Genomic DNA, 22,241 nt, shown 5'->3' on the forward strand with positions numbered 1-22,241 from the left:
ATGTAAATTAAAATGTTATAATTCTTTGAACAGTTCACCTTATTTGATGAAGTGATTACCTGATGTCCTTGGAAATGGACTTTGATTGAGTAGTGAGTGAGGGGGGTGGCTTTTATGCTGCTTTCAGTTTCTGGCAATATTACAGTGGGAGACACCAGAAGTGGAATTCAGACATTTAACCCATTTGGGGAATTGAACCTGAATCTTTAGCATGATGAAAAGCGTGGACACAATGTATGAAGCCCATTTCCGGTGTCCCTCGCTGTGATATTACTGGATGATTTTGGGTTTATCCCACTTTTACAAGTATTCCAGCAATATCATGGTGGGGGACACCTGACATGAACTTTAGACTTGTACCCATGTGGGTAACCAAACCCGGGTCCTTGGTGTGATGAGCGAACCACAAGGCTACCCCACCATCCCAGTTATTGTTAATGATGCTGTACACAGATGATGTAAAACATGCCATCCATAACTTTAGACCATATTTCTATCTGGCTGTCAGTTATTGTCCTGACTGATCTCCTTCATCATTCTTTTCCTCCAGACACCCCAGACCCATGCAGGGTGAGTTTCCTGCTGGCGGGGCAGATAGACCTGCTGTCCCTGTTGGTATTGATCGGAACCTGACCAATGTGATTGTGCCTGCCATTATCAGGGAGGAGTTGGTGGCGTTGAACAAGGCCTTGCAAGAAGGTAGATGCAACCAAAAATCTCATCGGTTTGCAGATTTGTTAAACCTAAAATTCATGACTGTAGGTTGAAAACTACTTTTGATTTTCCAAGTCATAAATCTGACATTTTAGAAGTTGATGAATATATAAGAAAGGTACACTACTTTATTGATAGCAACGCCTTTAATACATTATAACATTTCAGTGTAGTCTCGCTTGACAATGGTATAGGAATCTATACCGATAGGTTCCGTCATAATATGACTAACCTTTAGCCTGCTGAATTAATTTCAGCATAAGATGTTGTTAAGAGGGTGGGTTATTTCAAATAGTCGGTGTTGTTAACCATAGAGTATCATGTCTTTCTCAAGGCATTAAGTCAAGAAAAAGTAAGATGCTAGTTATAGACAATCACAGACACATAGATGCACAGATGCAGTGTCTTTTTTGTAGTGGATTGTTGCTAATGATATCAATCATTGGTTGTAAATAATGCTGGATGCATAATGTATTAATGACTTGTGTGCTGATTCATTGATGTTTGAATACCAAATGATTTGTACTTTTTGAATGATTTTGAACAGATATTAGTACTGTTTCAAACTGTGTTGAAGCAAAAGATGTTGAATTATCTGTCTCCAGTATTTTATTCTGTTGAAAAATAATCTCTGTATTGTTTCAGGTGACCTCACACAAAAAGGATATGAAATTCATTGGAAGCTTCTGTATGCCAAGTACATGAAAATAAAGGACGATCCGAACTATCCTCTGGAAACAAAATCAACAAAGTCACTCAACGACACACAGGACATTGCAAATAATAGTCAGAGGTTAAATAACACAGGACAAGGTTCAGATGTGAAAGGTCAAGGGTTAAATAACACAGGACAAAGTTCAAATGTGAAAGGTCAAGGGTTGGATGGAGGGGCACACCACGCATCAAGGAAGCTTCTAGGGATTCCATCAGACTGGCGCCAGGAAGACTTGAGCATGACACAACCAGGGAAGATGGGCGTGAAGGTGGTAGCATATTCCCAGGATAAGGCTGCCATATTGGATGGGAGATATGGTGGAGATGACAGTGAGGTTAATGAGTTTCTGGACAAGGTCAAGGTCGGCAAGGAGACAGGTGCATTCCCATGGGAGAGAAAGAATCTATTCACTGACCTGCAAAAGGTAAATATGGTGGACCCACACTGATATATCCTTTAATCATTGCTATAACACTAGCCTGCTTTGTCCAGGTTGAGTTGGACCATTGTTGTACAAAATTGCATCATTGTGTTGGTAATCTGAAACCTGTTTAGCTTGTACGTGATCACCTTTCAGTGTTTCAGTGTATTTCATGTTTTAGAACACACAGGTGACAGATAACTCTAAACACTTTTTTGCTAATATGATGTACTATTATTTGCAGTCATGGATTCAGATGAGGATGATGAATTATTAAATAACTCGAAACAGGGATAAGTTCACATGGTCCTGAAACACCTGTACCCTACAGGATCTGAAATTGACACTTTATGATCAATCACAGAGAAAGTTGTTTAAGAAATGTCATGTAACATTGTTCTATTTTCATCCTTCTCATAAAGGGGCGACAAGGAAGGGGCCGCGCTGATTTGCAGCTGAAGTGTAGGGATGTGAGGGCAGACTAGTCCCTAGTACTGTATTGATATTGTATGAAGAACGTGTGATTATTGTGTATGTCATCACAACCTGGCAGCATGGATCATTCCTGATGCTGTCGGACACTGGGTTGTACTCAGATTCAGACTGTGTTCCTTTCATGTACTGACTGAGCATTAAACATCAAGGGTAATATGTTGTTGTTTCAGATGAAAGAGAATGTATTGAGAGCCAAAGCATTTGAGTCACCTCCTTATAATGGTCGACATCTTCTGGATACCTTTGGAGACTCTCTTCGACACGTTAACAAGATCTACAACAAGGCCTTTGGATTTGTGGCAAGGAAGGTGCCCGCTCACATGCCACACATGATTGACAAACACATCATGGCGGATCTACAGGCCCAGTAAGTACAAGGTCGCAGAACAATATGGCCAATTTACACGCACTTGATCAACAGGCACATAATTGCCTGTCCAGATATCACAGACAAACATACATGTAGTTTGAGTTTCATGTAGGAGACCATATTACAAAGTTCCAGTGGGTTCTTGTGTAAGACACGTAGTCATTATAGGTTTCCGAACGAGTGGGATGTGACATCCTCCCACAAGGTGCGACACTCCAAGGACATGCAGTACGCCTTCTCCTATTTCTACTACATGATGGGCGTCACTGAGGAAGTCTCAGCAGAGTCAGTTTTTGATGAGATGGACACAGACCATTCAAAGTAAGTGTTCTCACTCATATTGTTACTGACTTTTCGTTATTTGTGTCCTTGGACATCAGTTTCAAGTCATTGTCATCATCATTGTTGTTGTTGTTGTTGTTGTTGTTGTTGTTGTTGTTGTTGTCATTGTTGTCACCATTGTCATCATCGTCGTCATCATCATCGTCGTCATCATCATCATCATCATCGTCATCATCATCATCATCATCATCTTTTGGGTTCCGACCCATGAAGGTCAGGGGTCTTCAGCATGTAATAGTTACTATATTCCAGTAGTAGATATGTTTCAGTTTTATTTCAGGGTTTTATCTGATCGGGAGTTGAGGACATTTGCTGCCCGACTGTATGACTTGCCCCTGTATCTGGAGGTAGGAATTCTTATTGTTCATCTGGTGTACTGATACATGATACTAATATACTTGCTTATTTTCCAGTTACTTTAATTTAGGCAATTCTTGAGGTTATGCAACATTTTTTGAGCATTGTGTGAGATGATTCCAAATTAAAATAAGAGTCAGTCTGACTACCTCAAATTTCAAAACAGTAGGTTTATTCCCAAAATGGGTAGCCTTCATCATGCTAAAGGAATGGGTTCAAATTCCCACATGCTCACAAATTTCACACAGCTTATAGCAATATTCCAGCAATAACACAGTGAGGGACACCACACTTTGTACACATGAGGGGAATCGAACCTGGGTCTTCGATGTGACATGCGAACGCTTAACCACTTGGCCACCCCACCTCCTCCTTACAAGTTGTGATGTTTCTTTGCCATCCTTGTATTAATATTGTTATGAAAATTCTATTAATGCTAAAAGTGTCAAACTAACTCATTATCAATGTCACCATGTATCTTTGACAGACTCTGCAGGGCCTGGAGCAGATCTTCATCAACTGTTCCAACCACCTCCATGAAGAACAGAAATCTGCTTATGCACCCCCCACACAGGAAGTGTACTACGATAAAAGCATGGTAGGTCTGCACAAAGGTTTACTACAATGAAAATAGTAGCAGGTGAAACACTTTGTTGTTTATCGAAAAATGTTTCAAGTTAAACAGAAGTTTCCACAGTTGCCAGTATTTTTCAGTTGTGGGTGCACTATTTCTCTGTTGTCATGGTAACATTTCAATGTTTCTTGTTTAGCCACAAGTGTCAAGACGTCTGTTTCTGAACTGTAACGGTATTCTGAAGCTGATAAAGGACAAGTTCAAGCCGAAGCCAAAGCATAAGTAAGGATATCTGGGTTCACCCTGAGTGATGAAAATCTTGGTTTGTTTATGCCACACAGCATTATTCCACCAATATGGTAGTGGACTGTAAATAATCCAGTCTGGACAAGACAACCCAGTGATCAACAGCATGAGCAACAATCTATGTAATTGAGATACAATTACATGTGTCAACCAAGTCAGTGAGCCTGACCACCCAATCCTGTTGTCGCCTCATACTACAATCATGGATTACTGAAGACCAGTTCTAACAGGCCTTGAACCTAAGTCATAATACCATTAAGCTACAAAGGGGCATGTGGTCTAATTATGCAGGTGAAGAATAAGTGAGACAGAACTTTGAGATGTGTAGATATGTGAGAAGAATGTGTAAATAATCATTAATATCCTAAAAGAAATAAGTAGTAAATCTATTGTTCATTGTGTGCAGATATTTTTCTAAAAGATTGAAATATCAGATTGATCATGTGTTCCATCGGTTTCCAAAGAAATTTGTTAACAACAAATGTACCTCTAATTGGCAAATAATGCTACCTCTCCAGGTATACAACTGTTGATGATTCAGATGTCACATTCTACATGATCCGGACCAACGTCTCTAGCGTGGTCGGGCAACTTGACAATGTCCGTAAACACTCGAAGTAAGAAAAAATCTCAGGAATCGATGCATATGTACAGCTTGTCCAGCTTGACCTGACCTACTCTACATATGCATGACCCGGTTGGTCAGCTGGCACAAATGGCAGGTCGAGTTAAGTCAATTAAAAAGGGGAGCAAAGAATGTTAAAAGATGATCTTGTCTCAGCTGTTCGGACATTTTGATTGTCAACTGACAAAGATGCACCCCTTCACAATAATAGACCCAGTGCATTAGTATGGACACATGACCAGGTCACGCTGAACAAGCTGTAATTTCATATATCTTTTCTTACAAGAGAACGTTTTAGTTTAAAGTTGTTGTTTCAAGACATTTTGTAAGCAGAATAGGTACTAGTATAGTTTTATTTAGTGACAGACTAGTTTGAATGACTCACTGCAAGTTGATTTCCTTGCAAAATAGAAATCTGTGTTAGCGTATGTGTGCACTTTATTCTACTCTTGTGACTGTGGTCCTGGTGACTTTGCCCTCTCACAATTATGTTAAGTGGAAACCCATTGACTGATTTGTTACAGGAAGTTCATCTGCCTCAATGACAACATCGAGCACGGTTCTGAAGAAGCCAGAACTGTAAGTCTAGCGTGCCTGTTTCTGTTATGCAAAAGTATGGTACTATATCTAGTGTATTAAGCACTCTGTTCTAATAACCAGTTAGAGCATGTATTTGCAGCTAATATAAACTACTGTAAAAAGAATCCCACAGTGATGCTGGCTTCAGATGTTTTGTACCTAGTGGTTAAAGTGCTTACTCATCATGCCCAATACCAGGTTTGAATCCCCACATGGTTGCATGACTGTATACCCTGCCCAGATCTGAGTTTGACAATTTGAAACAGCTGAATTTATATCTCAACTGCATTTTGTAGACTAAAAAAGTCCAAACAACTGAAGAATTCCGTCCACTAAATTCATACTACATTTGAGCTGGATACCAATTTCCTTTCATTCTGGAAAATGCATGTTCCTGCATCTTCTCAAATTTGAGCAGAAACTTGAACTTAAATCAAAGCTCAGATTTAAGTTTGTTTCGAGAAATCTGGGCCTGATTTAGTGTAGTATAACTGGAGAGGGTTGTAAAACCATACTCTTTCATGCACTATCTGGCCAAAGTCTACAGTGCATATCTTAAGGTGTACTTTACAAAAAATCCCATATAGTCATATAGAAGGGGTATATGCAATGGAATGGTGGGTGTATGCAATATCACAATGTTCATTGTCAGTGTCTCTCATGAATCCATTGTATGTTATAGGTGAAAGCAGTGCTTCAGGACTTCTATGAATCACTCTTCCCAATACCATCACAGTTCGAGTTGCCACGTGAATACAGAAACCGATTCCTTCACACAAATGAACTGCGAGAGTGGTAAGCAGTGTTGAAAACATTTCAATATATAGGGCCATCTCCTATTCTCACAGTAAACATGTTTTCCGCAGAGATCACTAATGCTTGATACTTAGGGGTTGTTTACCATCACTGACCGGTAACTAAGAAGTGGCCCAAGTCTGCGAATGATCAAATTTTGCTATGTTGGCGAGTTTTTGCCGACTTGGACAAACTCTTTCCCACCCTCTCCGACAAGATTCTTCTTCCTTACATTTCATACGTTACTTCCTCGTCATGCAGTGACAGTGGGAGACGCCTCGATAAGTCAGTGGCAGACGACCTTGCTTGTGTTTCATTGAGGTCTAGAGTGCTTATTAATACACCTGATGCATCAAGCAGTTAAGCAGTTAATAGATGTAGATGTTAGAGGAGGAATCTCTTCATTTAAAAGCAACAAGCATTCAATCGATAAAAGAACTGTTTGTATTATTTTTTCAGCTGATATATGCAAGTACTGCGAGAACAGGAAATGCCAATATAATAATTGATTTCAACTGGATTATTTGGAACTGGAGGCTCAAATGTGCCACAGTGCAATTAATTCTGAACACAGCCTCACTTGGACACAGTCTGAGTGTCTGAGTGGGACTTTTAGTACTGATTCGACAATTGGAACACTCAGAATGGTAGAATCTGCTTGTGGACATCATATGATATCCCAGAGGTATAGGGGTGGTGTTGTAGCCTAGTAGTTAAAGCTTTCATTTGTTGCACCAAAGCCCTGGGTTTGATTCTTCACATGGGTACAAGCCCATTTCTTGTTTCTCCTGCCATGGTATTGCTGGAATATTGCTAAAAGCAGTGTAAAATCATACTCACCCACTTGTAGAGGTATATCAACAAACAGTCTAGCAAGTGACAAGTGATTGTGTTTTGTAGGCGGCGATATCGAGACTGGCTGAAGTTCTGGACCCATCTGGCACTCATTGTCCTGGTCATCTTCACCATTGTGTCCTTCTTTGGGGACAAGGTAGGACTTCTTCATCAGGTTGTCTACCCATGAAGAACCGGGTTAAAATGGGTTAACAATATCAGCTATTTTCATAGTATACGATACCGTTCGAGAAATTTGTGGAATCATAAGTGAAAAACAAGCAGTAGTATGTAAATAAACTGAAACTTATGGCAATTGTCACATCTGAAAATATTTATGCATGATATAATTGGCATGTGTTATATCCTGTTTGATATAAGCAGGATGAGTATGACAATGGTACAAGAATCTGTATATGCCGCGAAGTTAAAGAAGTTTTTTTTCATATCTGTAATGAAAGAAAAGATTAAGTGTGTTAACAAAAAAAACAAAGTGTAAGAATTCGGCTTTGATTTCATAATGACTTAAATTCTTTGTTTTGAAAGATCGAAGCTGCTCATCGCAGACTGGTCAGAGTAACATCCAACAAAGGGGAAGATGGAAGCCAATCAGAAAAGGGAGAGGGGTCACTTTCAACCAGTGGAAGTGGATCATCCAGTAGCCAATCAAAACAAAGCCCTGTCCTGCCTGTTTGACGGTTCCTGCTCTGGCTTATCTCCCCTGATGTTGTCTTGGTTCTGCTTATTATAATTCTTGTTATTGTCATTGCTTTGCTTGTGATCGAGGTTAGGAAGTTCTAGGTGGACTTCATACTCCGTAAAGTGAAGCATGGCAGAGAGTTGTGATAGGTGAAAACATACAACTACTTTTATATCTGGTGCCCTCTTATTGATGATCTCAACACAAACATATCACTAACATATTTTTTTACTTTCTGACTGATGTATATAATTAATAGCATATCTTGAGTCTGTCCATATTGGCAGGTTGAAAGATATGCAAATCATGATGGGCTTACATATAGAATATAGCAAGTCATACAGAGAATCTGCAGACGATAATAGTTTACATTTTACAGAAGGAATGTATTTTATTAGTCAAACATGCAACCGTTTTAAGTTTGTTACTTTCTGTGGGAAAATTACATATGTATCAAAATGCCAAACCAGGCTAATGTATTGTTTTACAAATTTCATGGTAAATAAGACAATAGGGTGGATTTTTTTCATGAATGCTTAAGTAAATGTACACAAAATGCATGAAAAGGAAGGGTTGACTTTACATCAGAATAATTTTATGACTATCCATAAGTATTATGATCTTGCTGGAGCATCTAGATTTAGACTGTGGAGTCTTTTCACTCATTTTTTATATGTACAGGAACTGCTCCATAAAGTCATTATACTTCTATGAATGACTGATACTGAAGAACACCAGAGTATTTTGCATTTACTGAGCACCAGATATATAAGCAGGCTGACATAGAATGCAAACTAACAAACTAATTTTCAAGCAAATTTTCACTTTCACTGACCTGTGAAGAATAATTTTTTATCAAATTCTGTGGTTTTGTTTCATTGTTATTCATTCATACAACTAGACTGTCAATCTAAAGGTCAGACGTAGTCACCGTTTAGGCCATAGCACCTTGATGCATAGGAAAATCTTGAAAATTAGTCTGTTTGAATTTGTGTGAATCCAAGATATCAGGGTAGATTTGACAGAGCGAGGAAGTTCTTTTCTCATATCATTTTTCATACCATAAATCTATCATCATATTTTTTTCATTTTCATTATTGGGAGACCAGAATGCTTGGTCTTCAAACATGGCATAATGTAAACTAAGTTGTGTGAAGTACTGTGCTGTTTTACCTTGGGTAGGTAGGCAACTCTAATAAGTTTATATTTACCCCCTGGGTGGGCAGTTTGTCTTGTATATAGCATTGCTTCTAATGAAGTTATATAGCCAGGGAGCAAGTGAACTAGTGGTCGATATAGTGATTAAAACTGATTATTACCCAGTGAAGACAGTCTCTCGGGGAATATCTGTCATCATTCATGACACCTGTGAAAGTAGCTTCAAGATGTTGAACCAGTTGTCAATAGACTGAGCAACCTACACAGAAAACCAAACTATTCACCAAGATACAATTACTTGATTTCCTAACATACCTGATATGTGACCATTATATTTTTCCACAAATATCTATGTTATTGTATAATGTAGCTATATTTTATATATTTTGTGAAGTTGTTGAAAAAACAAGGCAACAAGTGACTAGTGGGTAACCTAGTGGGTAAACATTTGCTCATCATACTGAAGACCAGGTTCAATTCCTAACATGGGTACAATGTGTGGAGCTCATTTCCTGAGTCATGATATTGCTAGAATATTGCTGAAAGGATTAAAAAAATCCCAGTATGCTTAATCTGTCCATATACATGAAGAAACACAAATACCTCTCAGCTTTGTTGGTTCTCCATAATGGCTGCACGCTGAGGTCTTTTCATGATGAGAAGCCAGTTGATCTTAATCACTCTCATGCCAAACATTTAATATTTTGTCTTAGCACAGTTTAAGCCAAAATCCATCTATATTTCATTTCTCTTTATTGCCTGAAAAGTGTCTGAATTGTAAAGCGAGTTATCTCCCTAGACATTAGACTGCTCTCAAGCTTGAATACTGGTGTAGCCTACAAACCACTAGAATTAATGGTTCATTTGCAGTTCCTTCATAGTTTTGATGATTTAGGTACCATTTTCACTTTTTTTTAAAAAAAAAAACAAACCCCGTCAATTTGTGATGTCTGTTAAGCCTAGTCTGTTTTTGTAAGTATTAAGGCATGTAGACTGAGGTATGTTTTGTGACAGTTATTTATTACTGAAATTGAATAATGGTAGTTCCTTGTATACTTAGTGCTGCTGTGTATATAAGGAATCAACCATTTGATATTCCGGCAAAGACCTTCCAATTATATTGAAAGGGATCAGTAGTTTAAGTAAATGTTTGAAAAACATTTTGGGCTCCAAACTCTAAGTTAAAAAGAAATTCTGATATAATTCAAATTGTTGCCAGATATGCTTTTGAAAAATAAATAGCCTTCAGTTGAAAGAATATCTTATTCGGCACCGTTAATGCAAAAATATCACTTTCAACGAGACCTTTTCCAGATATTAAATGGTTGTCCCCCAAGGTTGTATATATATCAAGACTTCTATTACTGTTTTTGTATATACACAGTTATTTAACACCGATCATCATGTCATAATATTGTACAAGTGTTGCAAACACATCTTAAATACTCAGGAGTATGTTTGGATTACACCATGAAGACAATTCCACATGTTATGTGATATAGGAATGCTGAAAGTCTCAGTAGGTGAGGCCATTGTATATTGATACATTTTCATCAGCCAAAATACCCATCTGACGTAATTCTGTCGTTTCCAGATAATATTCACTGTGGTTCCTCCCCCATGTTTGGCCGTAAAGAGTCGACATAATGAACTGGATGGTCAGTTTCTGTGACATTGTTGACTGCATGTCAATCTCTTGTCCCCGACTTATTTACAGTCAACTATGATATACAGTAGTTGGCCATAAGTGAATCTTCATTTGTGAAATTCCTGTAAGACTTTCATGTTAATTAACTCTTGCAAGGATAATTTTCATATATTGAGTTTGAATTGCTTTGAAAACTTATCTACCAGCTAGGATATCATCTGAGCTACTTACACATAATTTCTATTTAATTTTCCAATAATTTTTAAGAAAACTGAAACTGCTTAAAGTTTAAACAATGTATATTACACATACTAATCAGGTTTAACATGGCTGTCTATGGGCTGGATTCAAAGTTGTACATATATATAGTGCTTAATCAGGTGTCATTCAATAACTAATCGATAGAAAGATGAAAGACAATTATGTACATATAGCTGAAAATGATTTCCAAGATGTTTGCAAAAAAGGACTTCTACTTTGTTTATGGAAGTTATTTGAACAACAGTTAATAAACATGTAAGTCTATGGAAATTTGACTGTTGATGACTCACTTATGGTCAACTGTTGTAGCTTCAAATATTGTTGAGTGCATTATTAACAAACACAAACAGTATCCCCTTCTTATGACAGTGATGAAATTCCTCATGTCTATTCCAACTAAACATTTGTGCTTCCACACGAATCCCATCCATCTTTTTAAGCAAATATTGATTCAGTAACAGACGCCTGTCTTACATCCTTCAAACAAATTCATGAAAATCTAAGTCTTCTTTGTATAGCTTATATTTGATCTAACCAAGCCTCTGGGTGAGGTCATAAAGTATTTAATTTTTCACAATGTGAAAAAGTATCTTAGCTTTTGTTGTTTAAGCATCAGCACAAAATATCACTCTAGGGTATTTTAAGCATGCATCAGACACCCACAAGATCAAATCTGAAAAAGAAGAAATAGCAGTGTTTGTTTCTTCAGCTTATGAACCAGAAATCAGTAAAATGTCATAAAGACAGTAGTATACCGTCACTGTCATTATATATATATATTATTGTGTCTGTAATGTGTCCCAGTTTGAATGTGGGAATGTATCAGACAAGGCCTAGATTTTTGAAGCTCTCTTAGCGCTAAGATAGTCGTAAGTGCCATGCATTAACATTAACTTACGACTATCTTAGTGCTAAGAGAGCTTCGAAAATCTAGGCCCAGTATCATTATTCACTGTACCATTAGCAGCAATCATGCATGTGTGTTGTTCAAGTGATTGATTTATGTATATCCTTGGTTTTGAACCACTATTCTTTTGACCACTATTGCACAACCAAGTTCATTGCTTAATGGAGTAACTGAAGCATTCATGAAATAAATATGTGATATACTCCTTATCAAGCCCCAATTCACTATAACAACATACTTGATACCGTTTTTCAGTATTACAGAAATGTACATTATGTTGACAGTGGCTTCACAACGAAGCCAAGACAGCAATATATAACATGTAATAATAACATGACATATTTTTACTCCATTGATTTTAACCCAATCAGCATCGACAAAGTGCTACAAATCCCTACTTCCTTTAGGTTTTCAGAGGACAAAAATCTGTAAAACAAGAGATAAAATTGGTCTGGCGTTGTAGAACTGTGTTGTCACAACTTTCATCCCATGTGGCTCTCTGTGACAGCTTATGTCTGAAGCAAGGTAGCAATAACAATAGGCCGATGTATAACCAGTCTTAGGTTGTTGCTATGGTTACAGAACAGGTAATGTCTTGGCACCTTATTGCAGTTGCACATTATGCATATTTGTGGAACCATGAGTGTTTGTGTTAGCTACTGTTGTTCTATTTGTTTGAGAGAGTACCTTTAAACCATAGATGTTCTCACTCTATGATATAGACGTAGTTAAGGCAAGGCAGAACATTTGACCAGTTGTACATGGAAATGTATATGCTGGTATGTGGTTACCATGAAATTTTTCATTATTTCTTTTTATTTTGACAAGAATGTGAGAATAATATTTACATCATTATTCATAATTCCACATTCATAAGAATAAATATTGCAGATGAAAGTGCCTTCACCCACCCAACCCCACTTCCTATTCTGCATTTATGAAATATATATTGTACACTACTCAATGTTTCATAGGGAATATCATATGTCAGATATAGTTACATATACATTTGACTTAAAATGGTCAAACATGGAGTAGTAAAAATCATATACTTATTGCATGACTTGTGGAAATTAGAAATTAAATTGTAATGAGTGATCGCAAGCTTATCATCAAAATCATCAGAGGCTATGTGTGCTGCATGAAATCACGATTGCAGGTAACATATAGTTTAGTGTTCTAAATGCTTATTTTTACATATAAGCTGTACTTTAAACAATGTAATTAACTTGATATAGATTAGCTGATATTTGCAAATTTTTTCAAAAGAGATTTTCAGATTTACAGGATTCAGGCAAATACGTGTTAATTACATTTCTCCATTTTTGTTCTTGTTGATTTTGCTGAGAGGGCAAAATTAAAGTTTCTGCCAGTCCTCTCAGAATTGTATACAGAGTGAAAATCTTATGAAACATTCCAAACACCTCAAAACACAAAAGAGGTGAAAACTGAAGTCCCAGACCTTTGTTTATTTGTGTTGTCAAGTTTATCATTTTGTGTTTAGTCATAGCATTTTATACATATACCATTAAAAAAAGTAGGGTATATTGGATTTCCACAACTGATAAAATGCAAATGAAGAAAAATTAAGGGGAAATGTGACATTTTATTCCATTCCTTTGGAGATGTTTCAACCGTTTGGATATAAGTTACTTTTTCTCATATGCATTGGCACTGGCAAGTTGGATGCTCTCAAAATGGAATATCCCTTACTTTTTTTAAATGGTATTTACCTTGTTTGTGTGTGCCATTGCTAGAGAGTGGGTTATGTTATGTATGGTATGTCTGTCTGCAATGTTACTGCTAAACATCCTAAGAAACACTAGTTGACAAGTGAACCTGCTTATTTGCATAATCCACACAGTTTATATTACCAGCAGGGGGTGGGGAAGGTTTGCTCTTGGGCTAGCTAGTCATGATCCATTGCTGCTTAGTTTTGTTTTGGAGATTCGTATTGCATTTACTTCCAGAGAAATATTTCTGTGTGACTACCATATCTGAAAACGTTGTGATCCTATACGATCCTCTGATGACTTTTAGCAGCTGTGATATGTGTGATGAAGGTCAAAGGGCACAAAGGTCAAAGCTGTCCCCTGCAGTATGGACATGGATTCTTCCATTGTACATAGAATGACTACTATCCAATAAAAGTGCTCAAAGGTTCTTGGTTTGTTTAGCATTACATTTGGAATACACTTTTTTATGGGACTAAACGTGGCTTATTTTCACGGTTTTGTTCTCAAGGGACCATATATTACTGGCAAACAAAGATAAGTTGAGCAGCAAGCTGACAATTCACCTGTATTAGCGTGTATGAGTGCCACTTCCATTGAGAGTGAAGGTGACCCAGGTTGTCTACAAGAGTCTCATGACAGCGTTGCAAACTCCTGCAAGACTGTGCGGGACAGTCTATTTTGCAACCAGATGGGCAGTTTTAAAACATTGCATGCCAGATGGTCTTGAATGAATCTGATTTTGAGTATAAGGACTAAAGCCTTGATTTGAAAATATTAACCTCTGTTTCTGTCCTCCTATTTACCTTCTTATTATTTTTCTTAATATAGAAGGGGTGGTGGGGTAGCCTAGTGGTTAAAATGTTTGCTCGTCACGCGGAAGACTTGAGTTTGATTCCCCTCATGGGAACAATGTGTGAAGCCCATTTTTCCGGTGTCCCCACTGTGATACTGCTGGAATATTGCTAAAAGCAATGTAAAACTTCACTCACTCACTCACTCACTCACTCACTCACTCACTCACTCACAATATAGAAAATTCTGAACTGGCAACACTCCAACCGTTAACATACCAGTTGTCTGGCTGAAATTTTTGGTAGTTTATGCGTACACTGCTTATGAGCAAAACATGTGCAGCTACTTGCAGAATCAATTTCATTGCCACACACTGCAATTAGCACTAGCCTACACCTGCTGTATGTCACAAACCAAATGGGTTTGCTCATTGCCATGCACCCTGTACCTCTTGTCAACGCATTCTGTGCGATGATCCAACTTATCCTTGCTTGCCAGTAGTGGGATGTAATTAGTTGTGACAGTTCAGCATTCATGTATTATTGCAGTGAATTACAGAAAGTCAAGTCAAGTTGCATATTAGTTTTGCAAATAAAGGGAACATCCAGGTTACATTTTGTTATATTTACCACTTTTTGTCTGGTAGTCACGGGTTTGAACACTTCACAGATTGTGATAACAAAAACTTGTCCTTTATAGAACTTCAACTGGGGAGAAAAATAACCACATATTTTTTAATTTATACATTAAGGTGACATTTGTAAAACAGTTCTATGAACATGCATGAAATAACAGTTTGTCGTTTTTCAGCATTTCAATAAATATGCAACTTTCCTTACAACATGTGGGTTTTGTGGATGGGTTCCTTGTATACATATTGTATGTGTACCAAATGCTCTGCTGTTTCACTGTTGATGTGTACTGTGGGTTGAGAATGAAAGAAAGAATAAACTATTTAATATTTTCACAGTTTATATTGTCAGTTCATTTGTCAACTGAGGTTGAGCTGAAAATCTAGGACCCATGAGGATCTGGGTTAGAAATGATCTTCTGTAAGTGTAACCCATGCTTGTCATACGAGGCAACAAACAGGATCGGGTGCGCAGGCTCGTGGACTTGGCTGAAACATCATCGTATCTCAGTTGAGTAGATTTATTCTCATGCCATTGATCAATTGACTGTCTGGTCCAGTTTCAATTATTACAGACTGTTGCCCTATGCAGTGGACTCTGTACAATCTGATACTTACTGGGACCTGGAAAAACTGTTGGCTTCTACAAAATGTCAGATATTTCAATGTCTCCTTGCTTGAATACTTTTCGAACAGTACAAGACATTGTAACTGGCTTCAGGCTCTGTATGACAGACTACCCATTCATCCTATGCTTGACAATACATACCTAGGTTCTAACATTAGTGTAAATACAGGTGTAAAGGTACAGGCGTTCTCACGCTGCAAATTACCACCCAATTAGCAAGAGAATCCAAGGGATTATAAGTAACAGGATGTCCACCTGCAATTGACAGGTTGACTGGCTATTCTAGTCTAATGTGGGGAGAGGATGTTGAATTGCACAGGCTGATAGTGTCGTTGGGATGAGAAAATATCAGAATTTTGAATGTACAAACATTGGATAAATCAATGTTTTATTGGTGATAATATATATATATATATATAAGAACACTGGACCCCCAAAATATGTCAGAATTCACAGATTGTATAATTTGACATCTGATATATCTGACAGAGTCCACTGTAGCTGGAATATTCTGAGTGCGGCGGAAACTAAACTCATTAAAAATGAAGACTGAGGTATTTGACCAGGGATTACTGCCTTGTATGGACATTCATCTCCTGATAATAGTCATAAGATTCCATGACGATCAAGGTCAGAAATAAACATCACAACCCATGCTGAGCTTATTTCAGCAAGTTGATAATTGGAGTTATCAGACAGGACTATTTGGCTGATATGTGCCATCATACCTGAATCACCCGATAACTTACAGACTATCATAAAACTAAACTCCCTCACTCACTCCACACTATGTTCACGCACGACTCTCAACTAACTGAAGAAATGCACTTGAACTTTATCAAGGTTAATACTTATAATTAGGAAATTGCCACGGGACAACTTAATCAGTCATATTGAATCTTGAACAGAGGATCTCTGTACATGTCATTGAAGTTTGGGGAGGTCCTATAATTTGCTGAATCGCTGAAATGAGATGTGTATATTCCATGTTTCTTGAAAAGGTAACACCTTCTTTTCAAGATGGCAAACCATCCCACTTGTTATCTGACACAAACAACCATCAAGTCACTGCCGTGGAGACGTAGTATCATCTTGCATCTGGACGGACATGTTGCAGCAGGCTCCAGGACATGGCGTTGATAAGTCCAGGGTACCTCGTGTGGAGGTCCTGACCTCCACTCTCAAATCTCAGAGTCTTAGGGAAGCCCTGAACAGTAGCTGAAACAGAAACCACTTCATCATTGTTTAGAGAAATAAGTCAAAATAGCAATCAGACTTGATTATTTAACATTATATTTAATGAGAATTGTTTTTAGACTTTAATACAGGGGAAGGTTTAGTTGTACTGTTTTCAGACCAAATAGCACTGTGTCAAGCTGAGGCTAAATTGTAAGTACAGTGTCTAGATGACAAGAAATTTCCTGTGTCCCCCCATCATTATATTGCTGGAATATTGCTAAGAGTGGTGCAAAACCATACTCAGTCACTCAAAGTGAGACTAAATACTACTGTATCTCATTAAGGCTGCAGTGGACTGTGTCCATGTGAGTCTGTTTTTAGACTTCATTGCATCATATATTCAAGAAAGCAGTGCACTTCAACTTTAATCACATGGGCATGGAAGCCCAATCAGTACTGCTTAGTCTTATTACTTTATTTTGTTGAACTAGAAGCTGGCAGGGGTAATGGAGGTGAAGAACGATTTGACATGCTATGAGTGGCGCTTAAAATATTGATATAAATGTATTGTACGTGAGTAATTATTAAATATGACGTTAGAAATCTGAGAGCACAACCCTATGATGATATGGGTGTCTAACTTTGAAGGTGGCGATATCTTAGTTTGATATTACAAATATTTTTCAAACCCGGGAAGTAAGCGCTTTGCCAACCTTCTCTTGCTTTGCTCGATTATAGAAGGACTGGTAATTTTTCTCTCTGTTGCAGAGCCCTATTGCGCTACAGTTAGCCTGTGGTTTGTTCAAATCACAGATCTGCCCTAATCAAATTGGTGGGCTGCATATCCCTGCTTGTTAATATTGATCTTCAGTCCTTGTATAACTCAAACATATAATGCGTATCATTTTGACTTAAATATCACACCTCCAGCACAGATCTTGCCATCCTCCCCAACCAACAACTCTCGATCTTCACCGATTCCCATCAGTTGGATGAATTCTCGGTAAATGTGTTCTTCTATAAACTTGTCATGAGCCGAGTAGAACACAGCACATGGGAGCATCAACATGTCCGCAGCAATCAGCAGCCCAGCAATCTGATAGGGTGAATACAAGACACTGTTAGGAGCTACATCATCACTTATTCTGGAACAAATGTGACGTACATAAAAACACAAATAATAAATTTGGTTGTTAATGAACTATTAAATTTAACACACACAGAGAAATTCCCTCACAAATGATGTTTCCCTTTAAAATGTGTTGATGAAATAATAGGAATGCAGCAGTGATTTTTCTGTCAAGTTATCTCCCTTGTGTCCATGGCAACGTATGGCTACTGATCATAACTTTGACATTATGATATTAACATAATAGGAATCACATTTACAATCAGTGTAAATCACCATCAAACAAGTACACTCCTAAATATATCACAATACATATCACAGTACACCTACCAGTATTGCAAAACAAAACAAAGTCAGATAAATCTTAGTTGAACACAAGTCATTCAAATGCATAATGCAGTTGTCTGAATATTGAACAGATGTCATCAGTTCCAGTAGTTATATACAGTTCATCCTCATAATTATCAAGAAAAGTTCACCTGCCAAAAGTTTGTCTTGCAGTGGATATGACTGTTGGTAGTTGTGGTTCACTGCAATTCAGTTGATTTGCTAAACTCTGCACTAGTTGCTCGTCTTAGTGAAACCATTTACAGTGCACATGTCCAAACAACACACCACAATAATTCCTCACTGGCATTCCTTGCACCCATACATGCCCAACTTCATGCAAGATTCTCAGCACTGTCTCCATACCTCATTGAAGCCAATGTTTGCGACAGTCTGTGACGTTCTTATTACATCATTCAAGCTGTGTCCCTGAAGACCTAGTAGCTTAGCAGCTCGTCGGGCCAGTAGTCGACACATGAAGCGTAGAGCTGGCCTATCCCAAAGTGATGCTATTCGTTGGTGTAAGCTGTATGGATTTATTCCCCTGTACATGAGTAAATGTCAACCATGATGTCACAAATCCAAGTGAGAACTTGTCCAGAATATACCAAAATCATATCTATGGTAACAATCATGTTATTCTCATATCCTATTTATTCGCAGATCCTTGTTCTTTCACTTCTGGGCATTTAAGTTCTCATTTTATTGAAATTGTTATACTGATTTGCCTTAATGTAAATCTTTCAAAGCAAAGAGTGAAAGTTCTAGCTATGAGAAAACTACAAGGAAAAACAGGGAGTTACAGTGAGTCCTGTATTTGAAGGTCCTTGGGACTGGGGTCCAGGAATACAAAATGGGGGTCCCAAACACTTAGATATTATTATTGATACTATGTTGTAATATTGTTGTAATCCAGTCATGATCTTGACATTGTTACAGTAATTAAATTCCAAATGATACCATTACCCAGTTAGTAGCAGACTCAGTGATAACTTGTTCCTTGATAAAAGTTTTCGCAAAAAGTATCTGGATTTTTTCTGTGTTCCTATGGACACGTTAATAAATTTTGTAGTAAATTTTTGAGTATAGGCTACAGGAATTTGACCTACCATCACACCACTTTTGTTATACCAAAGAAAATTGTTTGATATTATTTATAGACACAATCTTTCAACTGCTGACATGAAGTAATAATTCAGCAAATCTCTGACTGATATACAGGGCTGGTTTCATGGAAAAGCATGATTCCTAAATGCTCTTCCTACACCTTGAGGTTATCATGGTGATAAACGCAAAAGACATTGTGTCTGACTTAACCGCACCAGTGGCATTGAATCGTCAATATGCTCCAATCAAATCAAATCATTTGACACTAGTGCATGTGTCTTCCCAAAAGCAACAATTATTTCATAAGAGGTAAAGTTTATCACAAGAAAGAACAATGTTGCACTCCAGTACCATGTCTATGTTTGCACTATTTCTCCAACCACTGCACCATTCTCAGTTAAGATGTCAACTTTTCCACATAACAACCTGATAGTTTCCTTACAACATTTTCCTCTACATGCATCACTTTGAGAGAGAGGGGGAAATGCATTTTGAAGCTCACAGAATCTAAGAAAACACTGCAGAAGAACCCACCGAAAACGGCGATGAGGCCAGGGGGAGATAAGCACTGCTGCCTTAAACAAGTGGGCTGTCTCTTTTGTAGTGGCAAGTCGTAAGAGTGGGTTGCATGCTGACCCTTGTCCAATCACCAGGTCCACGCTGAAGAATACCAACCATCATCATCATCATCATCATCATCATCATCATCATCATCATCATCATCATCATCATCGCAGTGAATTAAATGCATTTCATCCAAATGTAAAATATCAACATGACAAACATACAAGCATACAAACATACAATTTAACCAGACAGCTACCCTAACATCCTTTGCTTTCAATGAATAGCATGGGACATAGAAGTAGTGAAAGTCCTGTAACTCAACAAACAAATGCATGTATTAAAAAATGCGAATGCAAACCTCAAAATGAAAATGCTTTTGATATCTCAGTTCATGCTCGCTTGATGCAGAGTGCAAATGAAAAGGCAAGCAGAAATCGTGATGCAGTCCTACGTGGATGGCAGTTGGCAGGTCTGCTGGACATGTTCAAACAATGTAAACTAGTACTTCTGTTCAGTAATTCAAATTATCGTGATCCAAATACTAGTAATGACCCTATGAAGTGCAAAAGACAATATAATAATGTGTGGTTTACTAATGCGCTTCAGGCATAGCTGCATTTTTCACACTAAGAAGTACCTTATATTATTATTTTGTTTTACAGTAGATACCAACTACTCAAGATACAACTCACCTTTCAACACCCAGGTTGTCAAGAAAATCTCTCACGAATTCAGCCTTTTCATCAGTAGAGTGAGTGAAGACATCATTGTAAGGAGCAATTATACCTTCTGTGTAATCAAAACCTGGGAGATCATGAAGAAAATGAATTATACAAACATATGTAAGTCAAGTGCTCAATTACAGGGTCAAAACCATCTGTGAAACTGTCATGGTACCATCTTAAAGTTACAAAATGCCACTCAAAGAAGTTAAAGTTACAAGTCATCTTTGAATTCAACAGAAAACACACCAAAGGATTCGAGGATTTCAATAGGTTTTGTCTCATGTGACAGAGCCAAAGGTGGTGGGTTTGATGCCTGACCGTGTCCTATAAAAAATGTGTTAAAATATGGTACTTGTCCTTCCTTTCTAGCCCTTGACAATACTGGGTACAACAAGGACTGGTCAGCTAGGTCTCAATATATTGTGTTTGAGTGGAATATTCATTCATAACTCTAGCATGGGATCTCCTCAAGCTAACACTATAAAACCAGCTCACGTTTGGGTTGAGTACAACCAGCCACTATTCAAAACTACATTTCACCCTCACCAGTGTGATGAAGGAATTATCATCTCATCATATAAATCTTCACAACAGAAGATATGATGAAAGAAATTAGTAAATAAACAAGAAGTAATTGAGTAAAACAAATTTTAACCTTGAAATTTTACATTCAGGTTATAGTAAAATATCAAGCTAATGAGGCTGGCTATAAGTTTCTCTGTTAAGTTATTGCTTCAAATCACCAAATTACTGCACATTTGCAACGGTGAAAACATAAATAACAAGGCAAAAAGTAAGAAAAATATGCAACATAAAATGAGAGTGGTGAACGAATTCTTATCATGGATTTAGCAGTCCCATACCTGGAAAGTTTGGGGCAATGACTCTACATCCAAGTTTGACGAACGGTTCCAGTAATGGAGTCAGATCTTCATGTGAGCCCGGTGACGAGTGGAGCCCCAGGACAGTGGGCGTGGCACGGCTCCACTGCTTGTCCGGCATGGAGTCACCGTACCCGACATCAAACACCAGTCCATCTGGGATATCAGCCCATCGGCCTATTGACGTATGAACGTACAAATACCTGATCGGTAACTGTGACTCGGGCGTGTTAGAATGTCGACTGAATCCTGAATGTGAAGTTCTTACGAAGTGTCTAAACTGTAACCTTGACGAAAGATTCGCTGGTGTCGATGCAAACGTCTTGAATACACCACTAATCGACCCAGAAACCAGTCTTTTCAAGCATGACGTGCATATGATTTTCGTGATCATGGTTCTTAATACATCAACGAGTCAGAATCCTGTCATCAGTTGTCACACAACACATGCTGCATGGGCGCAGACATGTTGGATCTCGCATATTCTCGTGAGATGTTTTGGTCTTCATTAGTTATAGAGCGGGAAATTTGCATGTACTCAACGACTGACTTGATTTTCAGGGGAAAAAATAGAGACTTTCCTGGTTGTTTCTACATTTTTAAATGTCAGAATATACTAGTATATTAATGTCTAAGACTCACTGCACTGAATTTTCCAATGTCACTTGACCCAATGAATACCCAGGGTAGAATAGGTCGTCAGCAACCCATGCTTGCCACAAAAAGTAACTGTGTGTG

The 22,241-nt window shown here is 37.9% G+C and overlaps 2 protein-coding genes across 3 annotated transcripts in view; one reads left to right on the forward strand and one right to left on the reverse strand.

The window, feature by feature from the left end:
- Positions 1-15,296, forward strand: part of LOC137261135 (N-acetylglucosamine-1-phosphotransferase subunits alpha/beta-like) — a 54,254-nt gene extending 38,958 nt beyond the window's left edge. The window contains exons 18-30 of one of the 2 annotated variants that reach the window (XM_067798829.1): positions 551-699; positions 1,360-1,542; positions 1,585-1,853; positions 2,516-2,712; positions 2,884-3,036; positions 3,338-3,404; positions 3,902-4,012; positions 4,185-4,270; positions 4,813-4,911; positions 5,444-5,498; positions 6,181-6,293; positions 7,194-7,284; positions 7,674-15,296. In XM_067798829.1, the coding sequence (XP_067654930.1) occupies positions 551-699; positions 1,360-1,542; positions 1,585-1,853; positions 2,516-2,712; positions 2,884-3,036; positions 3,338-3,404; positions 3,902-4,012; positions 4,185-4,270; positions 4,813-4,911; positions 5,444-5,498; positions 6,181-6,293; positions 7,194-7,284; positions 7,674-7,823 (1,723 nt within the window). In that variant the 3' untranslated portion in view covers positions 7,824-15,296. Of the gene's footprint in view, positions 1-550; positions 700-1,359; positions 1,854-2,515; positions 2,713-2,883; positions 3,037-3,337; positions 3,405-3,901; positions 4,013-4,184; positions 4,271-4,812; positions 4,912-5,443; positions 5,499-6,180; positions 6,294-7,193; positions 7,285-7,673 lie in introns of both variants that reach the window. The other variant, XM_067798828.1, reaches the window with a different exon arrangement.
- Positions 15,284-22,003, reverse strand: LOC137261143 (uncharacterized). The gene is made up of 6 exons (XM_067798841.1): positions 21,486-22,003; positions 20,590-20,701; positions 19,865-19,990; positions 18,590-18,767; positions 17,692-17,863; positions 15,284-16,806 (listed from the first exon to the last, which is right to left on the reverse strand). Exons 1-6 carry the CDS (start codon positions 21,895-21,897, stop codon positions 16,676-16,678), a joined length of 1,131 nt encoding a protein of 376 aa, XP_067654942.1. The 5' UTR covers positions 21,898-22,003; the 3' UTR covers positions 15,284-16,675.
- Between the last annotated feature and the right edge of the window lie 238 nt (positions 22,004-22,241).

The sequence above is a fragment of the Haliotis asinina genome, chromosome 14, assembly GCF_037392515.1.
Source record: "Haliotis asinina isolate JCU_RB_2024 chromosome 14, JCU_Hal_asi_v2, whole genome shotgun sequence".
Lineage (NCBI taxonomy): Eukaryota > Metazoa > Mollusca > Gastropoda > Lepetellida > Haliotidae > Haliotis > Haliotis asinina.

Coding starts and splice junctions, on each gene's coding strand:
- LOC137261143 (XM_067798841.1), bottom strand. CDS start 21,897: ATGATCACGAAAATCATATGCACGTCATGCTTGAAAAGACTGGTTTCT. Junction 18,768..19,864: donor TGGCCTCATCGCCGTTTTCG/GTGGGTTCTTCT, acceptor ACTCATGTACAG/GGGAATAAATCCATACAGCT. Junction 16,807..17,691: donor TGGCAAGATCTGTGCTGGAG/GTGTGATATTTA, acceptor TTTCTGTTTCAG/CTACTGTTCAGGGCTTCCCT.